Source organism: Brachyistius frenatus, unplaced genomic scaffold (assembly GCF_029030835.1).
Source record: "Brachyistius frenatus isolate BFR_SWC_R1_liver_20210118 unplaced genomic scaffold, ASM2903083v1 Contig_2, whole genome shotgun sequence".
Classification (NCBI taxonomy): Eukaryota; Metazoa; Chordata; class Actinopteri; family Embiotocidae; genus Brachyistius; species Brachyistius frenatus.
The window spans coordinates 11,053,750-11,078,748 of NW_027210601.1; the positions used below are offsets into that span (position 1 = coordinate 11,053,750).

General features: G+C 41.6%; 1 protein-coding gene across 1 annotated transcript in view; it reads right to left on the bottom strand.

The window, feature by feature from the left end:
* csmd2 (CUB and Sushi multiple domains 2) overlaps nt 1-24,999 on the bottom strand; it is a 250,294-nt gene that overhangs the window by 14,881 nt on the left and 210,414 nt on the right. Inside the window, exons 48-65 of the mRNA XM_069699145.1 lie at nt 24,411-24,599; nt 23,334-23,480; nt 20,732-20,920; nt 19,334-19,519; nt 18,768-18,962; nt 18,328-18,501; nt 18,032-18,205; nt 17,054-17,227; nt 13,355-13,543; nt 12,768-12,941; nt 11,406-11,588; nt 8,025-8,201; nt 6,149-6,328; nt 5,387-5,560; nt 5,028-5,201; nt 2,727-2,800; nt 1,695-1,806; nt 1,256-1,435 (exon numbers count right to left, since the gene is read on the bottom strand). Of these exons, the coding sequence (XP_069555246.1) occupies nt 1,256-1,435; nt 1,695-1,806; nt 2,727-2,800; nt 5,028-5,201; nt 5,387-5,560; nt 6,149-6,328; nt 8,025-8,201; nt 11,406-11,588; nt 12,768-12,941; nt 13,355-13,543; nt 17,054-17,227; nt 18,032-18,205; nt 18,328-18,501; nt 18,768-18,962; nt 19,334-19,519; nt 20,732-20,920; nt 23,334-23,480; nt 24,411-24,599 (3,045 nt within the window). The remainder of the gene's footprint in view (nt 1-1,255; nt 1,436-1,694; nt 1,807-2,726; nt 2,801-5,027; nt 5,202-5,386; nt 5,561-6,148; nt 6,329-8,024; nt 8,202-11,405; nt 11,589-12,767; nt 12,942-13,354; nt 13,544-17,053; nt 17,228-18,031; nt 18,206-18,327; nt 18,502-18,767; nt 18,963-19,333; nt 19,520-20,731; nt 20,921-23,333; nt 23,481-24,410; nt 24,600-24,999) is intronic.

Genomic DNA, 24,999 nt, shown 5'->3' on the forward strand with positions numbered 1-24,999 from the left:
AGACGGAGTGTGTGTAAGTCCATGCCGTGTAATTGTGTGATGGATGGGCCATCTTACCCCTGGCATGTGTCTGAGAATAAGCAAGTGTTAACAGAACTATTCATCAACATTAGCTGAATCCCCAGTTTCCCAACCGGAGTCACCACTGAATCCTGAGCCAGTACAGAACCCAGTGGTTTCAATAAATACCCATTATAGAAACTGCATGTTATAAATATGAAGTGAGGTGTTTTAAGTGTTTAATACATATGTGAGTCTCCAGGGGTAAGTAGGTGGCCGTGTGCACACATCTGTAGTCGTATGAGGTTTAGTTTACAATATGTGTGTGTGTGTGTGGGTACCATTGACTGGATATAAAAGTGGATGTAGCTTCTGGGCCTTAAAAATGAGGCTGATGCTGAATGGCCTTAATATGTAATACCACAGAGTGCCGCTAGAGGTTGACTCCAAAAAGCTGCCAGCTCCATAGACTCTCAATCAACTACTACCATAAAATTCTATTTCAATTTTTTTTTTCCACAAGTCATTTCAGTTTTCTTAGCTAAAATCCCTCCTTATTAGTTTTATGGTGGTCCATCTAAAAATAATCAGGTAATTAATTACGAATTAAGCTCCAAGAAAACATGTTTTTGGAGGCGTCCGTTTGATTGACAGGCCTTTGGTTCAGTCAGGTCACGGCTATCGGTGGGCGGGACGTAGTATCGCCGGTTTTCCTATCAGATCTAATCAGATCCCCTTGCTCGCTTCTCTCCAACTTGCCCAAATTTGGTCACTACCAGCTCCAAACCACTCTGAACTAACAAGATGGCATCGACCAAAATCCAAACATGAGGCTTCATAGCAGTCATTCACAAACCAATGGGTGATGTCACTGTTGGTTGCCACTGTGTGGGTACATGTTTTTATATCCTGGTGTGGACATGAACCTGGATGCACACTAACCATTGGGGACATGTGTCATTGTAGGGACACAATTTAAGGTCCCCAGAGGTAGAGTCTCCTTTTTGAGGGTCAAAACCTGGTTTTAATGATTGGGTTAGAATTAAGTTTAGGTTATGGTAAGGTTTGGGGTTAGGCGCTAAGTTGTGATTGCTAGGGTTTGGGTAAAAGACTGGGCAATGCATTATGTCAATGAAAACCCGCATGGGGATAGTAAAACGAGCAAAAAGAGGGCATGTGTGCCCATGTCTTTGCATATTCAATACCAAGTATGTTCTCATGCTCCCTTATCGATGTAATGAAACCATGTAAATACCTGCACAGAGAGGTGGTTTCCCCGACCAGCTACCATCGGACCTGCACGTCCTGTGCTCTGATCCACCGGCCAAGTAGAAGCCGGGCTGACACGTATAAATCAGCGTGTAGCCAAGGGATGGCAGTTCAATGGCTCTCACATCAGACTGGGCTGGCAGCTCTGGTTGGCTGCAGTGGTGGGCTGGAGAGAGACAGGGAGAGAGGGATTAAAGCGACCGGAAAAGAAGAGTCAAATTTGAGTGAAACAGGTTAAATGAGGGATGACATGATGAGCAGGGAGAGGAATCAGAGTAGAAACAGAAAAAAAGTGAAATAGCGGTAGAAATGTTGAGACAAGGAAAAGCATAGGTTTTAAGGAATTCTTTTATTCACGATTGTGTTTCCAATACTATGTCTAAACTGCACTATCTTTGTGCATGATGAGCAGATTGTGATCTTACCAATGCACTCAGGTTGAAAACCACTCCATGTGAGGTTGGGGAGACACGTGCGAGAAATGGAGCCCTGTAGTAAGTAGCCCTTTCTGCAGCTGAAGAACACAGTGCTGCTGATCTGTGAGAGAACACACACGATGATGGGAAACGGACATTGATATTGTACATAACTACCAGTATGTATTGCACACAGAAGGGACAGTTTGATCATCATCTGTTAGATTGTTCTAAAATGGTGATTTTTAAATATTTCCTATTTACTTCAAAAGAAAAAAAATGAATGCTACTATTATTATAAAGTTAAAGAATTGGAGGGGCAATGCAGATGAGAGCATATTATTTTAACTTGAAGAAAATAACAGTTAACAAACATAAAACATGACGGTACATTGTCGCACTAATGTGGTTCTGTGCAAATCATAGTTGTACAAGGAACATTATTTGTTATTGTTTTCTACGCTAAACATTAAATTAAATGCTGCTTTTCAACAAGTTCCCTATTTTGTGAGTGTAAAAATGTAAAATGTTTCAACAATAGACCCAACAGACATTCTGAATTGGCATTGTAGGAAAAGCGCTTGTGTCACTAATAACATTAACAATGGCTGTATTCAAGTGTCCCACTTAGCGATGACAGTTTACAGCGAACCCATGACCAGGACACTGAAAACAAAGCCGTTGTATGGAATTCAACCATCGTTCATTTTAGCACTCATTTCATAATTTCCAGTGGGTGTGAAATCTTAGCATTAAATTCTGTGCAGAAAGTAACAGACGGGCTCAGGCAAAGCAAATCAACATGTTTTATGGTGTCAGAAGAAAGACTGAGCTCAGTGGTGGTGTGCTTTCTTATAACATTACTATTGCAGTAGTTATTAATTTAATCTTGCAGTCCACAGTGGAAAAATAAGGCACAGTAACAAAGAAAAATAAATACACATTGCAGTATATAGGTAAAAGAAAAATGGCGTTACGGGCGTGCATTTGACTTTTGTTCAATATATGCATTCAATTTCCTGTGGGAGCACATTTTCACACCTGGTAGCCTTGACTGTTGTTCTGATTTCCAAAGAGAGGAGTGCCAGGGTCTCCACAGGTAGTGTGACTGGGATCTGAAACACACACACACACACACACACACACACACACACACACACACACACACACACACACACACACACACACACACACACACACACACACACACACACACACACACACACACACACACACAAAACAGTTCTTTGAATACTACTTTCACAGCTCACATTTAATATACCCTGCTGTGCAAAGGTTTTAGGCACTCTACATGTTCAGATTCTTATCCATCACAAAATACCATTAATAGGAGTCTTATTGGTGCAAAAATCACACAAAGAGTCCCTGAGAGAATTTATGTTGTTATAAAGGCAATGAACGCTAACCTTAAAATATTCATTTGATTCAATTTTTCTGTATTCGATTTTGTATGCTGGTTAAATACTAGATTTGAAAGCGTCCTCACTTTACTTTTAGTGCTCTCAAACTTTTGGATCGCGCTGCACATGTCACTCACAACCAATGGATATACAGTCAGTGGTGGGGAAATTACATGTCTCACAGACCTGGTGTGAAATACTGATTGTAGGAGGAAGCTCATAAAACAGTTCATGTTGGCAACCACTCACACATAAACACGCACACAGATATGCGTGAAACAGACACAAACCTACACAATCACACACATTAAATTGTTTCTTCTATTTGTACTCTGAAGCTACTGTATCCCCGTTCAGAGCAGCTTATAACATAATGACAAAACTCTCAGGTTCTTATCAGGTGCACACTCTGTTAATCACTCAACAACTGCTTTGCAATAATGTGTTTCATTGAAGCGTCCCTGCAACAACAAATGCATTCTGTTCATTAACTACAGTAATTCTATATTTTCCACACTATTACTCCAAAACGTAACTGACTGGGTCATATTGTTTGCACCCTACAAAGTGTTGTGACAATCAAGCAAGTTTCAAAATTGTAATCATTACAATAATTCTACACAGACGGACCACCTTCATTATATCTTGGTTCTTAAAACGACAGCATAATCTGCAATATAATGTCTACCGTATTTATTATAATAATGAAATAACAGCTTATATTTTGTATTCATGTTTTTTTTTTTTTTTTTTTAGCAAGAAGCTGCAAGAGGCCAGTCCTTACAGTGAAATCAAAACCAAGAGGTATTACAGAGGGTGCAGTACAGCAGTGTCAGCGGTAACCACGCACTGTGAATATACAACACATTTTGTTTTGAAATGACTGAATCTCCTTAAATCTTACTTTAACCTTTCCTACACGATGGGCTTTCAAGCGTGTTTCAACAAAGTGGCTGATAAATGATGCATCAGTGGTGGAGTTACTCGTGACTTTGGCTATAAGGAATTTATGTTTACACCAACTTTTATTGGGTCAAAGGTTTGAATGTGTTCATCTTTCATAGCACTTTAAAGACCAAAACAAACCTGAAGGCTGGAAAATTGTATTTCATTTTATCTTGAGTTTGTTTCTGACCACACAGCGAGGCGTCCTTGACTGCTTTCAACTGCATCATCCACATTTATACCTTATATGGCATTAGTCTTCCTTGTTTAGCGATGCTGGAGGGAGGTTTATCGCAGCAGGAGGCAATACTTTCTATGGCACAGGTCCAGAACAATAGTAGTATGTTTGGTTCTGGGTTCTGGTGCCAGTTGCGTTTTGCAAGCACGGCCCACATGCAGGTTGGCAGCATCACATTTCATTCATGTTTGTCACTCACAAGTTGCAGGTGGATTTGTGAAAGCTACAGGCGTCTTACGTGATCATACACAAGGCACAAGTGTATTGTTTGCTCCGATTAGTAAAAATTAACAGTAAAATGAATTGATCATGTTGAAAATCGCAGCTTACACGCTGCAAATGTGGCGAAACAGGCCCCTGCTGCTGTGTTGTATCACCAGAACTAATACATTTCCACAGATTTTCTACATGGTGAAGACAAATTTGACTGAACCCAATGCTCACTCTGATACTGAAAAAAAGAAATGTTCAGGGATGTTTTAATTAATTACACAAGTCAGAATTGACAAAGTAAATCAATATTGCTTGTTAGCTGGGTCAAACAGTTTTTAGATGCTTTATGTCTTGGTTGTGAATGGCAATCAGGACTAGAAAGGAGCAAAATGCAATAGTCGGCTAAAAAGAAGCTGCTTTCATACTGACTCTAGTGTTATAGCCTTGTATAAAAGTAATGCTATACATTGTATGGATTTATGAGCTGATGCCAACCACCACACCACAACCACCACAGTAGCTTACCTATGCAGGAGGGTTGCGTGCCACTCCAGGCGCCATCATACTGGCAGTATCTCCGGGTTGATCCAACTAGGACGAGGGGAGGGTAGCAGGAGAAGGAGACAGAGGAGAGATAGGTGAAACCTCGGTCCTCCCTCCTCCCCTGGGCTGGCATCCCCGGGTCTCCACAAAACACAGCTGGAAGGAAGAAAAAGATGGTAACATAAGGTGACCTTCTACAGTTGTTGGGTTGTAATCGGATATTTTCCTGAGTAAAAACATCACACAGGAGACATATATACCATACATACTTGTGTAAAACAATGTCAGACACAAATCATGACATGTAATTTGATCGGGCGTTTGAGCGTGGTGCCACTTACGGAAGCACTGTGGTTTCTCTCCACTCCAGTTGCCGTTGCCCTGACAGGTTAACACAGTGGGCAGGGACAGCTGGTAACCTTGGTTGCAGGCATAGCTGATGCTGGAACCCCAGATGAAGTCTGTACCGACGACCTGTCCATTAGGGATGTTGGGCGGTGGACCACATACGATTGCTGCAAGGAGAAAAAGTCCAATAATGTAAAACAATTAAGCAAACTTGTGTCAGAGGTAGGGCTGGGAATTGTTAAAAAAAATTATAATGGCAGTACTGATACCTTGACTTCGACACTGGTTACTGAATGATACTTTTTCCGATGCAAATTATATAAAAATCCATTTAAACAATGATAAAATTATGGTACACAAATACACGTATACAAATACAACATACAAACCTTTCCTTTTCATGCAGTTCATAGGGGGATAGGTAGGTAAGTAGGTAGGTAGTTACTTTATTAATCCCCAAGGGGAATTTTTTTTAATTATAGTGTAAATTGGTAGCTCAAGTATGTTCCAAAATTGTTTTGATGTAAGATTAAATGCTGCAAAAGTTATGTGTTTTAAAACTAAAACAGTATGGATGTATCCTATGTACATTTGGTTCCGAATGACAAGGCATTTTCGATACTAGATATTAACAAAGCAATTTGGTTGGTGCCATAAAAGTATCTAATTTTTGTACCCAGTCCTAGTCATAGGACTAATTGTGTAACATAATCATAGTTCTACCTCATAATTCAGCTCATTCTATACAACTATACCTTTACAGACTGGTTTGGTGCCGTTCCAAGTGCGGTCCTTCGTGCAGATGAGAGAGGACGCCCGGTCAGCGTCCATGGTGAAACCAGGAGAACACTGGAAATTGACTGTATTGTTGTAGGTGAAGTCGTTCCCAAATCTCACGCCATTGGCTGGCACGCCGGGATCACCACAGTTGATTACTGTAATATGAAAGTGGGAACAAATGCATACTTTAACATTAAAGACAGACTTTGAAGAACACAAGGACAAACGCTGACACTATTTGCTACCTCATCGTCTGATAATTTATTTTGTTTGAAATTTGACTGTACTAAATAAAGTAGGTGATCAATACCACATACTTAAGATGAAATACAAACAAGTAAACAAACAATTTAGAATCACACGACGGATGGAGGCTCAGAGTTAATGAACTGTTATATGCACTTGACATAAGCAGTTCACCTCACACACTTAACGGTCTAAAAAGCATTAGTTGGTGTGTCTTCATGGGCGATTGGTGTTTCATAAATATATGGACAAACCCTTTTAGATAATACATGCACACAGCACATATTTTTACGATGTAACTGATAGGCTATAATGACTAAGCATGACTTAATGGAATTTATAGGAAGGAACTGCCCTCGTACTTTGACTTTTTTTCTGTTTTCAGGACGCACGAAGAACTAAATCTGGTGATGAATCACCCTCTACAGTCGCTCCCCGAGTTTTCCGAAATGAACCACATCTCTCCTTTAATGTGTTTACATCCTGCAGGGAAAACACTGCGACTGAGCAACAACTGAGAGAATTCCACCGTGTGACTCAGCGGCATCATGGCTCAGCTCTGCTGTAAACGTCTAAGAAGGAAAATCCAAGGCACAGGACAACTTTCGCTCGCGTTGCCTTGGGACAAAAAAGGTATTGTTACAGGTGTACATCCAACATGTTCCAGTGAAATTCTAAGTAGGCTGAGGAAACTAGGCCTGGTGCAGGTGCAGTGTTTCTCCCGTTGAATGAGCAAGCACTTACATTTCCCACCAGGCTGGCAGGATCATGCTACCTGGAGCCACAATGCCTATCTGGGACTGTCTGCCCTGTAACAATACCTGCAGGGCTGAGATACACTGAGACAATTTCCCCTCTTGCATAACAATAGACTGGAAAAACAATCCACTACTTACCTGCTGCAAATGCAAATTGCAGTTACATTTAGTAGGCTGCAGGTCAAATGGAATGCGGAGTTGACCAAAATTTCAACTTCTAGAAGCAACCTTTGTCAAGTCAGCATCAAGCAACAGGAGTCATTCAGTCAGAAGTATTTAAAATGTCCCACCTTTACTGACAGTTCTGCCCAAGTGCGTCAGCATGTACCCTTTCACTCCTACGTATTACCGACTGAAATTCATAATGGTGCGGCTTAGGTTTTAATTGTGTCCATTCAGAAGAAACTGGTTCTCCTAATGGCCTCTATTTTCTCGGGTCTCTTGGCGCTGTACGGAAGCCGTATGTCTTTTGTGAGACATGATGACAAAGGGCTGGCTGTCAGTCAGGCCTGTGCACTTTGAATGGACCATGACTCAAACCAATTTCTTCCTACTGGGCCTGGGAACAGCACATCATCGCTAAAACAGGCTACATTACAAGCAATTAGCATGTCTTCAGTGTTCTCTTCCAGTTCTTGTGTAACTCCTTTGCATAACATGACCAATTCAAATCAGCATTTCCCTTCTTTACTGGGTGAACAATTAACAAATAGCAAAGTGTAAAATACTGTTGCACAGAGAGAAGCATCACCAACAAGAACATGAATTCCTATTTAAGCACCGACAGCAAGATAAGCACTGCACATTCATTCCTTAAAGCTCTTATTTAGTGAGAGATATTAATTACCTGAACACTCTGGCATGTTGCCAGTCCAGGTCCCGTTCACAGTGCAGTGTCGGGTAAGCAGTCCGGTAGAGTAGTAGCCCTCCCTGCAAGAGTAAGTGATGGATCTGGAAAAGGTTAGGCCATCGTGAATGAGGATCTGGGCGTTTCGGGGAGTTCCTGGATTTCCACAGGAGATGACTGAAAACGAAAGAAAAAGAGAAGACAGGAGAGAAGATTAGCAAATATTCATTGACAAACTAAATCCTAAGTGAACATTAGTGAAAGTGTGTTACATGTCTGTGGTGTAGATAACATAAGGGTGGGTCTGTTGGCACAGTACCATTGCGGACTACATCGAAGCTTCTTTTTTTTTGTGGAAAGATCAGAAACCAAAATCTGAATTATATATGACAAATTCCCATCACCCATACATTCCTCACTCATTTTTTCATCCACTTATTTCTTTATTTAACTAATCCACCTACCAACTTAAAACCCTAAAAGTATGTATATATCCCTATCCAGAACTGCATATCAACTAATGTATGATTTCAAGTCAGTGATCACTAGTCAGCAAACAACTGACAACAAATATTTTCTTCTTTTGAGTATTTCCAGGGACCCATGAAGGTTTGGTTTTCTTAAAAGATCTCTTCCCCAATGTTTTCTACCATGCTATTCATATGTGTTTTAAATGTCTTATGCAGATTAAACAATACAGAGGTTGGTTTTCTCCAAAATTCCTTTTCTACTTGATATGGATCCTCACTCGGTTTGTTTTCTCTTTCTCTCTGTTCTTCATCTACCCACCGTACCACCACCACCCTCACGCTCCCCTGCATCCTACTTCATAAGTAACTCTGCTTTGATGGACACATCCTTTGCTCAGAGAATCCCTTGGTGTCTGTCCGGCCGCCAGCGATGGTTCAGTTCATTACAGTCTCCAGCTTGCCCCGGGCCCTCGGAGCCCCGTGGGCATCGCCCTCCCATAATGACCAGATGTGGCCTGGCCCCTTGAAGTCTGTGCCAACAGAGAACAGGTGGGCAACCTCAGCTAGTGGGCATACCGCACACATACCAGAGAGGGAAGGACACAGAGTGAGGCGAGGGAAAGAGGTGGCGGTAGTATGAGGAGAGGGGAGTCGCGTGGGTGTGTGGAGGGGGTGTTAAGTACAACTGAAAATAGCCTGGGAGACGCTTCTGGAGATAACACACTGTATGCTTGGATGATGGGAGAAAAGGACCATGTTTATGTGGAGTAAGACAAATAAATACAAGACAGCTGCAGCTAGAACCTGACATTTGGAAAACTAGCTTGTTAATGATTCTATCAGTTTAGTGTGCAGTATGAAAAAAAAATACAAAAATTTAAGATTTCAACTTTTTCAGGTAAACTTTATTGTTATTAACACTAAAAGTTTATATGAAACCTGATGTCAAAAGGTAAATAGACAACAAAGAAAACAAAAAAACTACCTAGATATTGAATGTGTAGATTTCATACAAGGTAATTGTTCATGCAAATAAACCAAACATACTACTGATATTGCTAACTAATTTGGTAATAATCTCAAGTAAAATGTAAACACTTCTTACTTTCGATATTATCCTTGACAGCCTCTTTCGATTTTACTTTTGCTGCATTCAAGATGTTTGACATTACAAAAGAAGAACTGCACTCTGTTGTTTTCATATTGTGTGTGATGTCTTTCTCCTGTCTCTGCAAATGTAATACCATCACAATCGATCAGTCACGCACAAACTACACATTCAGAGAATTGCTTTAGTTTGCTTTTTTTGGGGGGGCGGGGTGTAGTAGAATGAATGCAGCGTTGCACATTGACAAAAAAAATTAAAAACCTTTTGGTGTTCAACAGAGGAAATATTTTCTGTTACGTCCTCCATTCTGTCTTGATTAATCACTTGCAAACACACACAAAACACAAGCAAACAACCAAAATCTGTCATTTAAATTGAAAAGGCAACTTCTGATTTCGAAATCAAGGACTATGAGTGCAGTTTGAACCACAATCTGCGGTTAGGCGAGAGTATTTCTTCAGATCAGGTAAAACAGTGAAATATAAATGACTGAAGTCCTCACATTGCAAGTGTACAGTTTTTTGCCTCTAATTCACCCATCAATCACTCACATACTAGCAGAGTTACCATTAGCCATCGAGAGATACTTGGGGTTCAGGGTCTTGCCCATGGACACTTTGCCATGTGGACAGAAGGAGTTTGAACCACAAATCATGCGATTAGTCAACAACCTTCTCTACCACCTGAGCTATTATCAGACATTGTCTGGGATATTATTATGTGGTTTATATTACTTAAGAAACTACTAAATATGTTTACAAACGTGTATAAAACAAATTCAGAGTGAGGAAAGAAATAATAAAATAAACAAAACAAATCCTCAAAAAAAAGACTGGCTGAAAATGAAACAAAATAAAATGTAGATGTCATATATATATATGTGCATATACAGAATGTTTTCCACCATCTTTCCAGGTTTAAGTTGAGGTTGTAGCAATTAAATCAGTAGCCCACCACATGCCTTTCCTCCTCACCCAGCACCCATCTCCTCATCAGGAATCCCAAGATGCTTCCAGGCCAGATGGAATATTTAATCCCTCCATCATCTTCTGGGTCTGCTCTGGGATCACCAGTTGGACATGTCCAGAATATTCCCACAGTGCATAGGGGAAGACAGCGTGACCTGATTCCTTAACTGGAGCAGCTGTTCTACTCTGAGCTCTTCCTTCAAATCAAAGCTGCTCGACAAAAGCTCAAAGCTAGGGAAGAATTGGAATTTAAATTGATTGATAAACTGAGAGATTTATCTCAGCGCTCAGCAAGTTCTTCTCCACAATGTAGTGGATGCCACACCGATCCACCTATTGAAACTCTCACCTCACCAACATTTATTCACTCCTTCACGTACGAGAGCAACCTTGAGATTCTGTTTAAAGAATCACAAACAGGATCTCTGATAACGCACATGTTTTGTGAAGTACTTGAATTACCACTGAGTATGCATACAAAGCTTGTGCATAAATCACGTGAAAACCAGACTGCAGGGAGTTGTAATTTCAGTATGTCATTCTCTTACAGGTCCACCACAGGAAATGTGGAAACACATATAATTGTTGGGCAGACTACCCACGACCTCTGTAGCATCTTTGTGAGGACACAAGGCTGGAATCAATCTATCTTATCCTTAAGTCTGACAATTTTTGTCACTTTTCTTCCTTGAACATTCCTGCAAATGCTGAGCAGTGTGATCTGATGTGCATGGCTTCCCATTTAAAAAAAAAAAAGGAATAGACCACCCCTCCTACCAGTCTATGTTTGTCACAAAAGAAAAACACATACATTGTCACTAAACATATTTCTTACCATGACACTCGGGCTGTGTGCCCAGCCAGGTCCCATTGGCCAGACAGGTTCTCTCCGGCGAACCCTTCAGCGCGTAGCCGGGCTCGCAGCTAAAGCGGACAGCACTGCCCACAGTGAACTCTTCACCCAGACGGATGCCATGCACAGGAATACCTGGATCTCCACACAGACCCGCAGACTCCCCTGAAGAGATAACAAAAAATAATGCATACATTATACATGAAAATGTGACAAATGTAACACAGAACACACTCATATTTTTGACAATACAAACACACAATAGAAGTGTACTCTCCACATGAGTGATGATTTTATATTAAAGCAGTATAATAATGATGTGATTAGAACAGGAGCATACTGTCGACCACCTACCCCCCAACTTCCATCCAACAGAAAAATTATAATTCCTCAACTCCCTACAGAGTGACTAGCTTCCCAAACACATTCTCTATATTTTTTCAACACATAGAAAATGTACAACATGATGTGACTTTTTCATTCCATTGTTCTGACATATATTTTGCACCCTGCTTCAATAATCCCAGGTCCTCCATTTAAAAACAACCACAAAACATTTAGCACCGATGCACACTGCTCTCCCTGCTCATCGTTTTACAAGGAGCTAGTCAACACAAGAAAGTCGGCCAAATCTGTATAAAAAGGTTGTTTATTGCCAGTTGAGAGAACACTGGCAATCCTGGGGATATATATATATGAACGTCATGAATTATGACATTAAACTGTCAGTCCAATTTTATTGTCACACGACACAACTTCACTCGGTTTACGTGTTTCTGTATTTTTGTTCATTTTCCGACAACATCATTGTGGATATGTGTTTAGCATGTGTGACGATAGTTGAAGCAAATCACAGTTAGAGGAGAGGGAGTACGGGGGGGCCGATGTCTTTATACTGCTTCATAACCCAGCTGAGGTGTGGGCGTTGATGTTCCTCAATCTAATATGAGCAGATTAAAACAGTTTTATGGAGGACACTCTCTTTGTCCTTGAGGCCTGTGGAGCAGACAGGCAACTCCATCTTTGGTCCACCTACTCCGCTCATCACCTGCAAACAGCTGCCACCCATACCCTGTATTTGTTGACCTGGTATTATGAGGGCATCAGTGTGACTGGGTGGTGATATTACATCTAAATTAATCAAGTATTAGAGGCAGAAATGAAAGAATAAGATAAAAAGATGGGTTTTGCAGCATATAGCTCCAAGTGTCATTGAAATAATGTGTCTTGTTACAGTCTTTTTTATCTTGAAGTTCATTTTGAATATGCAGTAAGCCCTCTGTTTCCCAAAATATTGTTGGCTTTAGCACACTGAACCATCGATCTGGGTGTAGGTTTCCGTACCGGAGCAGTGTGGTGGTGAGCCGCTCCACTGCCCGTCCAGCTGGCACATTCGCGTTGTGTTGCCGATGATGGTGCGCTGGCCGATGCAGCTGTAGCGAATGACTGAGCCTACTGTTCGACGGTCACCTGAAATCTGGGCGTAGGGAGGCATGCTGGGGCGATCGCACAGCACCACTGTCCAATCAGAGCAGAGATAAAAGAGAATGAGTGTTTAATGTGTCACTTGTAGAATATATTGCCTGTACATTAAAATGGAAACATCTTCACGGTTTCCCAGCGGTTGAAAAGTGAAATCTTTGCTGGTTTTCTTTTGTTATATATTTAATGGTGAGGCTGTGGGTATTTTTCAACATTGTATTAATGTTAATACAGTTTCATCTTTAAATAATTGTTTAATTGTAAAAACAAGCCAGTGATTTTTGTTTACAATGACTCAGCGCAAAAATTGTGTTTAAAATAGGAAGGAATCAACATACTTCTGCTTTAAGGAAATCTATTAACTCTTTTAGGGTGGAGTGGGGGCATAACTTCATGAACTGTCTTCGTTTTACAAGGTAACTTACAACCAACCCCCTCAGGTTACTCACATAGGCATTTGGGCAGAGAGCGGTCCCAGGTGCCGTCCCCCTGACATGAGATAGCGCTGGTGCCCAGCAGATAGTAGCCCGGGTTGCAGCGGTACGACACAGTGGTCTGGAAGCTGTAGCGATGCGGCCCGCTGGGCAGTACCTGCCTGATGCTGTTCTCTACATGACCCGGCTCTGTGCAGTTCACAACTAGATACAGGAGGAGAGAGAGAGAGAGAGAGAGTATTTTAGGTTCAGGTTGATCGGTTGTTGAAGCTAGAGGTTTATTTATGTAATCTATATTTGTGTAGGGACAAGTACAGTATGTAGCATAAACAATGCAACACACCACAGCATTTATAGCCTCAGCTGATTTGCAATGCCCGTCCCTAGATGGGCCTTTAAAATACAGAACATCAACGACTCACAACCCATTCACAGGGGGCAATCCAAATCATACATACAACACTAGGTATGCACAATCAAAACACAAAAATTAACGATAAATACAGACAGATTACATGACAAATTTATATAAAAATGCACCGTAAAAGATGCCAAATCATTCATGACTACATGACTGCTCCCTCTTTAAAAACGGTTTCTGTTTGAGTTTAAAATTATCCAAATAAGGATCCAATTTGAGTTCGGTTGGCAGAGAATTCCAAATGCCGATCCCCTGGAAGGTGAAAGGTGTTCGTCCAGAAGATGATGATTCAATCTTAAAATATTTTTTTTTTTTACAATTATATGTTAAATGTTGAAAGCAAGAAAGATTAAAGGGATTTTTGTTTTGTTTTGTTTTACTATGATAATATAGCACATGTTTTGATATAGATATGACTGTCTCCCACACAGAGAACCATTTTTTCTCTTCCTGTAACACTCTTCCTGTCGATTACTCTCCCCATCTTCCACTTCCACCCATCCAGCATCCATCCATCCAACCCAATCAAAATGAAGTAGGAGGCAGGCTCCGGAAATAAACATTTGCTTCATTAGAGGCAGTCTCCTGCTGGCCGCCGTGGTGCAGAGATGGTGATGGATGGAGAGCTCACAGGAGAAGAGGCACCATGTCAGCTTAGCACCAGATGGAGAGAGTTAGGGAAGGGGAGAATGAGGAATGAGTGAGGAGGGAGGGGTCGCGAGGGGAGGTGTGGTACAGTGTCAGTGAGGAAGAGGCTCTGACGGTGGAGAATATATTACAATTCATGATATGAATCCATCTCGTGTCTCGAACACAAGTTACACAAACCAAATTCGTACATTGCTGAAACAAAGTCAGCACACGGTGAGTGAGTGTCACTGTCTAGCCTATAGTGTTAACCACAACTAAATGTGTTCTACGATGCCAAAGTTCTAATGGTTTCTAAAACATTGTCTGGGAGTGCCAATGCAGCTATTATGCCCCAGTTTGCCTCGCCAGTCTTGCCCCCGTGAGTGTGTCTTTGCTCCAGCCAAAATGAACCCATTGTATGCTAATGTACCTAAAAGCTTGCTCATTTTCATGCTCCTAAACTGGCCAGCAGAGCTAAATCACCCCCCCCAAAATACCTATTATAATGTATTCCTTCTAGTGGAGCACTGACCTGTGGTGCCATCATTTACAACTTACCGCATAATAACACTACAAAGTGAATTTGAAGCAGTAGAACGGTTTCGGTGCGACACTTTCCGAGCTTGGAATTCAGTTTTTTGAAAAGCGTTCCAACAGTCATCTAAAATGACTGACCTCCTAGTAACTTCTTGTGTGTGGCCCAGTGGGCAGAGAGAGGAGGAAGCGAAGGCATAAAAAGGAAGAGAAGAATAAAAGCGAGAGGGGAGGAGGAGGGCTGAGGTAATTCATTTCTCTTCGACTTAGAAGTGGGGGACCCTGGTCACCCTCTCCTCCTCATCATCCTCTTGGCCTCCTACCAAGTAACGCTCCTGTAAGTGGCGTGTCAGAGGCTGTTTTTCTCTGTCCTGTGTCTCTTGCCTTTTATCGCTGAAAGACAAATAAACACGCGCGAGTCATCCGAAGAAATCGCCGTTGCTGTGACTCAAATTGGTGATTAGAGAGGGATAGAGGACTGGCTGTGCTGGCGGTTATTGATGGAGCTGACAGACTCTTCCAGTTAAAATCTAGACCAGGGAAATCATTACCTTTGTCTGACTGACTCCTGTTCCACCCTTACCTCTTTCACAGCCTTCTGCATCTATCCCTTACCCTGATCTCCCTCTCAAAGTGCAGCTGCTTCGGTTTAGTGCAGACTAAGGTTTCCACTCAGGGAGGAAGAATGTGCTAGGCAGGAGAGCACACTCCACTAAATATGTCTAGATTGGCGTAATGAAGCTGATAAATATGATTGACAAAAAGACCTCTGAGCTACTTATGTCTCCATATCAACAGTGGGGATAATGGCCATCAAAACAGACGCCCATACCAACCCACACACACACATGCAGCAAAGCCCACGTAGTCTTCACATAAAATGCATCTCAGAGTCAACATCTGCATTGAAACAAGGCCAATGCTAATATGATGCCACTACTAGAGCGGAGAGATTTAAGGCGCGTGTCTGAAAGACAATCTTGCCAGCTTATGCATGCAGCAGCCAAATGTACTCGTCTTTTTTAATAACTGAAGAAGGGTTCCTGTGCGACTTGTTGCCCCTCCTCCCCTTATTTAAAACAAACTCATAAGTCAGTCAGCCACTGCTTTTGTCACTGCCTTGTCACATTCATGGCCCGGCCTTGCGAGCGGACCCCCTTTTTGTGCCTGTCACAAAACCTTCAGTTAGCAGGGACTTAGAGACAGACGCGAGCGACAAGATACATCGCTTGTCGCAAAAACACTGCCAAATAACGAGTCCTCATTCAAAAAGGAGTGGGGGTACTTCTTATTCAAAGCAAAAGCCAGGATGCGGGTCTCCAAAGGCGGCTGTCTTTCATACGATCTCAAGGATCCTGTGATTGTTTTTGGCTGCCTTTGCACAGTTATTAACGCAGTTTGTTTCCCTGACAGACAGGTGAGCCTTAGGGTGGAACAGAGGGAGTGAGGCTAAGAGGAAATAACATCACATGTAAAGATTATCCAGAACCTCCAAAGACCATGTGGGTGAGACCGTGGTAATTAAATAATCCAGGCTTCTCTTTGGTTTTTCCATTCAATTTCTCCTAATATGCATCAGTTACACTCCTCCTCCCCCCCTCCGGGCGCCTCTGTGCTAACATCTCCACTCTCCCTGTGATTGGGGTCATCTGTGGTCACTGAAGAAATGACCTTGCACAATACAGTAGGTAATTCAATACGTACCCACACAAATGGGTGAGAATACAAAAGGAGAACCATGCCCCCACCGGCAAGTGTGTGGCATGAATCACACTTCTTGGCAGTGTTCTCACTCTTTACTTCAGATATACACAAAGCTGGTTCACATAGAAATAACAGCTACAGAGTTGTTATGCTACACCCACAGTATACGGTGTAGAAGTGCCGTGATTCATTTTATGTGTTGAAACATTTTGATCATATTTGGAAATAAAACGACGGTTTTACAATTTCTTATAATAGTAATTTGTTCTCATGAATAATAACTTTGTTTCATTTGCTTTTTAGAAAATAAGTCATGTTTTAGTGTGGTAGACATGATCAAGCATGTATTTTCCACTTGCTTTGCTTCTTTTTTTTTTTTTTTTTTCATAAATCAAATATGGATAGTGCATCTACACGATACTCACTTTTACACTTTGGTAGGGCGTTGCTCCACTGCCCATTGCCCTGGCACATAGATTTCACAGCTCCTTGCAGAACATATCCGGTATTGCAGACAAAGCGCACAAAATCATTTAAGTTGAACTGGGTTCCTTGGGTCAGACCAAAGGTAGGGTTGCCAGGGTGACCACATGTGATGGCTGAGAGAGTCAAGGGAGAAAGAGAGTCATGGTTACAGATTGGTAGAGCAGTTTAATAAATTATGAAGGTTTAATATTTCATCGATATGTGAATTAACAAAGCCTGGATGAGAAAAGGTACCAAAAAGCACACTGAGCATTGAGATAATGCAGCAATCATTCAAGCTCTATAGTCACAGTCCCCACAGGCAAACGCTGCATGTCTCTCATTTTGCCACTGGCCTCTTGTACAATCAGCTGTCTTATAGAGGAATACAGTGTGGTTTTGAAATAATGATCTCTGAAAATATCTCGGTAAAACTTGTGCAGGATCTTCCCGTAAAATTATTTACTAATTGGTGATCAGTACCACACGGCCCGAGTCTAATCACACTAAATTATCAGTCAGTATTTGCCCCAAAGTAGCCTGATCAGAACATCCCAAGACAGTGTATGTCCTTACTCATTATAGTTCATTGGAGCAACCATAGGAAGCTGAGAAAAGCACTTTGTTGCTCTGTTTTTTGGCTGGACTGCAACAACGGTGCAGACACAAATGTCTGTCATTGGTTAAATAATTAAAGTTACAGTATTTTTTGAATGGCCCTCATTTCAAATTAAAAGCCAGCTAGCGTTTCACACACAGCTCAGCCATATACTTGGTTTTGATGTAGTCTTCATTTTTGAGCAACTTGCTAGCTTACAAATGTTCCAAGTCGGAAGAATTAGTATGAAGCACTGCTTTGATCATCATCAGAGTTTTCAACTATAAATTATACCATCCGTAGCTTTGCTAGTGACTGACTGTTCTTTGTGAATACTTACGAACACAGACAGGAGTACGTCCTGACCAGCGGTGATCCTGTTCACAGATTCGCACTGACACGCCAATGAGACGAAATCCTGGGTTACACTGGTACACAACGCTGCCTCGATAGTTATAATTCTCCCCGTTGATCTGGCCATTCACTATTGGCTCTGGGGTGCCACAATGGCCAGCTGTAGATGAGTGAAGAAGAAGAAAAAAAAAAATCAAGGTCACATACAGTATATGCACTTTGAATAACCTTTGAAGCGAAGCACATGAGTTTATGAAGTTGTAATCATTTTTGGGTGCTCACCTAGACACTGGACCTGCGTTCCACTCCAAAGCCCGTTGGACATACACTCTCTCACCCGAGAGCCCACCAATGTATACCCTGTGTTGCAGGAGAAAATGGCTGTGGCTCCAAAAACAGTCAGTGTTCCAATCTTGTTGCCATTTGGTGGCGTCCCAAGGTCCCCGCAGGAAATTACTGAGATAGGAAAATGACATAATATACAGCATTACAATCCCATATGGTCAAAACATAACGAAGATTACACATTTCTTTTGTTTGGTTTTCTTTTCTTCTTTGGTAAATGCATCCAAATGTGTCTTATTTTCACGTGAAAATAAGATACATTTGGATGCATTTACCAAACTTGGGCGATTGCTTTTTTTCTGGCAGAGTTTTGTTTATCTGTCACTGTAAATAAGGCTGTTGTATAAAGTAACAATAAGACAATGGTTTACACTTACTGTCACAGACTGGGCGAGGATCTGGGTAGTTCCATGTGCTGTTGGCCTGACAGCGAATGACCCTTTGACCCTTGTAGTAATATCCCGGGTCACATATGAGCATCATTATAGCATCATACTGGTTTTGAGTCCCGTAGATTAATCTCCATCTCCCGTGTTCCACAGCAGAGTGGCCTATGTCTGGGCAGGTAACCGCTGGAGGGTCAAAAGAACATTATTAATTCAAAGATCTGTATTCGGTTGTGGTCGGACATTGATGTTTACTGTAACTACTGTGTTGATTGTATCTTGCAATAGTTATTACCAGTTGAGTCACAAGAACCTTAGCTTTCCATAAAGATGTCACATGAGTCTACACGTAAACTTTAGCACTGTAGACGAGCAAGTCGATGCCATTAAAACTCAAACTATCCAAACGTTACGGGGTTAAATCATCAAAATAATTTGAAGTGCTTATGATCGCAAACCATTTGGATATTTAGGAATTTATATATATGATAATGTGCTTTTCTTAAAGTTTAAGAGTTTGCTCTAAGCAATAGTAGGGCAGTAAGAGAAGTACTCACGAAGACATCTGGGAGGGGCCTCTATGGAGCTCCACCTCCCAGATTCCTGACAGATGACTGAGGTTGTGACCGGCCCGGCGAGCCGAAATCCAGGATTACACTGATACGTAGCCCTGGCTCCAAGAGAGAAGTCCTGGCCGACAATACTGCCGTTAATAGGAGGAACTGGCATCCCACAGGACATGACTGGAAGAGAGAGACGGATGTGCAAGGTAGGTAAGATACAATAAATACAATACTAAACAAAATTGCTTGGGAGGAAAAAAAGCACAGGTAGCACAGCATATTTTAATAAGCATCTTTGTATGCAGAGTGTCTGGTTCACAACAGGCCTGCTGTACAAATACACTCCAAGAGTGTGCAATGATGTGCAGCAAACATTAGCTTGGGCCACCATCTGCACAATAGTAAACAATCAAGTCTGGAGAGAAAACATGCTATTCATGTGAAGATTACACCTGCTGCAGACTTGACCAGACAGTGAGTCGCTGCCCTGCTGCTCTCAGCGTTTGCTCGAGTTGATACTGTTAATAAAGCTGCTTAGAATCTAGGCTGTGGAAGCGGGAGCACTTTGTGCTTTTGTGATGAAATATAGAAGAAAATCTGAACTAAAAAAAACACAGTTCATTGATAATGCAACTCAATGCAAATGGCACAAAAAAAAGCACTTTTAATGTTGACACATTTCCCCTCCCAGCCATGACTTGATATATACACTTTATTTTGTTTCTTTCAATAAAAAAACCTTCAAACTTCTATAATGAGTCACAGTTTAAAGTACGCAATTGTTGATTAGATTTCTTATCATTCTCCCTTAAAATAATGTGCACAGTGGCAAGTAGAAACCTGTGACTAAAACCCACAGGACTACCACATCAAGCAATCGAGCTCAGGTAAACCAAATATCATTAATCTGAGGCTGAATCTTCAAAGCAGCTCTAAATGGTGAAGTGAGCTTCCTTGAAGCATGCCTCAGGCTGAGAGGCTGCTGCTGATAGCACTCTGTCAGCTGAAATCACACTTTGATCCAAAGCAAATGGATTCAGTAACACTTTTTTCAATCAAGTTAAATCAGAATGAACTTACAAAACACATTTGCTAGAAAAAGGCCTTTTTTAACCGCAGCGTGCCAGTTAGACTCCGCGCGTTGAAATCCTATTTTCTTTGCACAATCTTTTCATCACTTTTGAAAGGTGGGACTCGATGCTGAATGAGTCATACTGACAACATTTCACACAGTTGAGGGATAATTGTGGAAGTTGATTTGCATAAAACATTTGACATTATCCTGCTTTGACTAATCTTATCAAACAGATTTGTGTCACTTGAATATCGAATAATAAGACAATGTAGGCTCTCATCTTTAGTTATGACCCGCTGTTATGATTGGGCCCTCACCTTGGCAAAGTGGCACCGGTGCATTCCACTGGTAGATCCCCTGTGCAGTCCGGGTGCATGTGGCGCTGCTCTGGCCAATGAGCCGGAAGCCCTGGTCGCAGCTGAACCGCAAAGTGCTGCCTAGCTTAGTTCCAGTCAGACTGTGCACTGTGCCATTTACAGGGCTGTTTGGAGGGCTGCAGTAGGCCGCTATGGAAAAAAAAAAAGGAGAGAAAGAGGTAAAGATATGAATGTGCATATTGATAGTGAAGTGTGTTCAACAAGCATAAAAAACAATAATCATGCAAGCTGTTATTGGGAAGGTGAAGGATTAATGTGATTCCACTAGCACAGAGCCCCAGATATCTTGCATTGTCTACGCCTGGTGAAGTAAAGCAGGATATGTATTAATACAAGCGCCACAATCCAATCTCTTGCAGGCAAAAACTGCAGTTCTGAGACGAGGAGAATTGATTAAAGGAAACTAATGTTCTGTAAAACAAAACAGAAGTTTGTCAGCAGCTGCAGAGGAGGATCATAAACGTGATGGAAGCATAATAACAGGAACAAAGTATCTGTTTTTGTTTGTTGGTTATATTGGTGGCAGCAATAATCATTAATCATCACAAATGGTGGCGGCAGTGGGTCCAGTTTCCAAAGAGACTGCAGATCTCCCAGTAACAGTAGCATCACGACACATCTGCTGGAAAATGAGAGAGTTTCAAGTAAAATTAACACAGATCACAAAAACATTTAAAGAATTATGTGATGTAATAATGTGACACAGATGCTCATTGTGGGAAGAGAATCACAATGACCACATTACATTTCTATAAAAATGCTAATTCAGACTCAAACTGCTCGCATGTAGCAATGAAAACTGTCTTTCAAGTTAGTGGGAATTTTTAGCACCACGTAGACAATCACATAAAACTCCCTCACTGTATAAAATCTTAAAGCCATGTCAATAGTAAGTATTCTGCATTTATGAGCCGCTGCTACCTCACAGAAATTGTACCAATGAGACGGAGAATTTGAGACTTTTCAAGTGAGCTGACAGATCTTTTTGTGGCACTGAAGAGCTTTTAGATAAAACAGACTCTGATGCAGAATTTGACACTGAGGTTCGCTAAGAAAGATGTGAGATTTCTTAGGATGATTCACAGCAGATGTAGTTCAAGTTCTTTCATCAAGAGTGGCACATAGGCTCGAGGTTAAAATACTTGATGTCTCTGCTGTCGTCAGAGGACGGATTCTCGTGAACGGCCTCCATGTTGACGACATGGATAAGAAACAGAATGCACGCACCCAGTTTTCAAAATAAACACACTGTCAGAGCTACTATATGTGTTCCTCGGCAAGGCTTTCTCCTGTCATTCACTGTGATTGGCGGCTTCTGAGACCCCCTTGAGTTAAATTCCTCACTTCTATCTGTGCGTCATGCGTACATCTTTCTGTGTTCATTGCTGCTCTTCTTTTGCTTGTTATAGTGTACAGCTTGTTGTTCTTCAATCAGCCCTTCAGCTCAGAATAAATCACATCTACATGGGCAGGTGGCTGGATTGGAATAGATAACAGATAAAGGGAGGAATACAAGAGACGTACAGGCATAAAGAGATAGTGAGGAAGATAGAGACAGATTTGACTGTAAGTTGATTGAAACTATGGAGAAGATGATCAAGCATAAATGGAGTGATAGAAACAGTTAGTGAAGTTATGGATGGCGAGTACAACAGGAAACTGAGAGGAGACTTCTGCAAGTTGGTAATGAAAGACCCGCCCATAGAGACAAAAGGTGGATTGATGATGAGGAACACAGCTGAATACATTGCCTGCACCATCTGTTTCTTCCTCCCCACCAAGGCACCACAGAAGGTAACTCCACATTGACCATGGCAACTTGTGGGCTTCTCAGGCATCGCTTAGTCCGTCTGTCACTTAACCTGCTACGGCAAAATCCATCACTGCTGCTACAAAAAACAAAAAAGGAAAGGAGGCAGGAGGAAAACAGGGCACAGAAATGACAGAACATCCGGTCGGGGAGGCAGGAAGATCCACTGAGAGGAGGAGAGAGGCGATTAGTCAATCTGGCTGAGTGGTGTTGATACAGAACGGAGGGAGCCTTTTAAATATTTACACAGTCATAATTCACAGCGAGTTATGCAGGTGTCGTATACCAACAGATCCTTCATGGGAGCAGGACAAAAGAGAAGAGTAATATTCAATACAGGAAGCACTGTTTACTAACTCCCCTGCTGCTCAGCAAGACGTGTTGCAGACGTCTGCCGCTCCGGTTAGGTTGTCATAGATATGGGTCATACTTCTAGTTGTTTCAGCTGCAGTTGGACGCTCAAATGTTGATGTTCATTGACAAAGTAAACTTCACATCCCACTGACGAGATCAAGCTTCCAAAAAGGTCTAGAAGTCAAACATCACTTTCATCCTGATTCTTGTTGTTCTGGATCTGTACCCTCATGGTTAAAATGCACTTATCCTAAGTCGCTTTGGATAAAAGCATCAGCTAAATGAAATGTAATGTAATCCAGTGAATCAGTCATAATGTAAATAAGCCACTGCAGTGAAATCATTTGTAAAGAAGCTTTTCAATTCCTGGTTTCTCACCTGAGTAGCGTATGCGGAAGCCTTTGTGGCTGGTGGTGTGATCGAAGGACCAGTGCAGGTAGACTTTGTTACTGGAGCTGGTGATGCTCAGTGGACTGGAGTAGTTACCACTGAGGGTGATCAGAAGGGGGCTCTGTCTGGATGGGCCTGGATCAAGACAATGACAGAGACAATTATTAAGGAAAATCAGCGATGAAAGTCCTATGACTGAAAAAGCAAAAACGCACCGATGCTTTTATGTAAATAAGAACTAGCACTTGATTTTTAACCCATTAAGAACCAAGGCTACCCCTAAAACAACCTCCTACAACAAACAAAAATTCTGAAAAACATAGCACGCTGCGGGTCTGAAAGTAGAGGCTTATGCGGGATCATTGACCCACTTAGATCTGAGGCCAATTCTGTGCAGCATATTTCTACCAAATGTGCCTCGAACTGATACACCATTTAACAATATATTCTAAAATTACTCAACTTGTACATATACAGTTTTTGGACATGCTGAAGCACTGAATTTGATGTGAATCATTTTATTTATTAAAGACTAAATTTGCTCAGCTCTTAATCATGGAAAAAAATATATATATTTCAGTCAATAATTGGTTTGGCAGGCCCAAGAATGTCTGTTCCCCTCCATTCGGCAGAAGATAAGAAGCACTAATCGGCATCACTACTGTATACGACCACCATTTTCTCAGCAGCAGCACGGCAGAGTTGCTGACTGTGTCTTTAATCACATGCAAATGTACAAGGCAGATGTAGATGTTATGTCCCCGTTAAAAGGTGCCTGTGTGTGATTTTCTGTGAGCACAGACAGAGAGTTTTGTTAAAGACAGTAAATTTAGCTGTCGGGCTCATTTTAGATTTTAAAGTGTTGTTATATGTCAAAATTAGTCTGTGGGGTCGAGTTGATGATAAAATAATACCTGTAGCAGAAGCACCTAATCCGGCTAAAATTCTACTTGATAGATAAGTTGATAAAAAATAATGTAATAATGAAATGAACAGCTAAATAGCATACTGCATGTAAGCAATAGTTTGCATTGTTTCACTGTCTTAAAAGATGTGGTGACTTACCGTCAAAGACTTCAAGCTCATCAAACTGCCGGCTGGTCTGGAAGTGCTCGATAGTGAAGGTAATGTTGTAGCCGGGTTCGACTTTGACCACCCAGGAGCAGGACTCAAAGTGGGGGAAGCCGCTGCCTGGCGACTGACTCATGATGACACCTGTGGAAGCTGTCAGTATCTCGTTCATGGGACACGTCACTGTTGAGGAAGCAGAGATACAAAAAAAACACCCCAAAAATTTACAACTTTTATTTTGAAGTATCGGAATTATGATCCCTTTATGCATTGCGGTTGTTTCACAGCTGCAGATCACGTCTAGTTTAGTGCATTTAATTTACCTTGAAGCACAAATTGGATTGCTTTGATCCGCATTGTTGCTGGAGGGCAACTCAATGTGACTAATGCATAGCTAAGCTAATTGTAATTCTGGTCTTGGTGCTCTCACAGGAAGACAAAGCTTGTCCATGCAAAGTCAGACCAGGAAATGGATTAGACATTATATAATATTACTGACTTGCCATCAGCATATTCCCTCCTCTTCGGCAGATGTGATGCTAACTTGGCAGCTAACCCCCCCCCCACACACACACACACACAC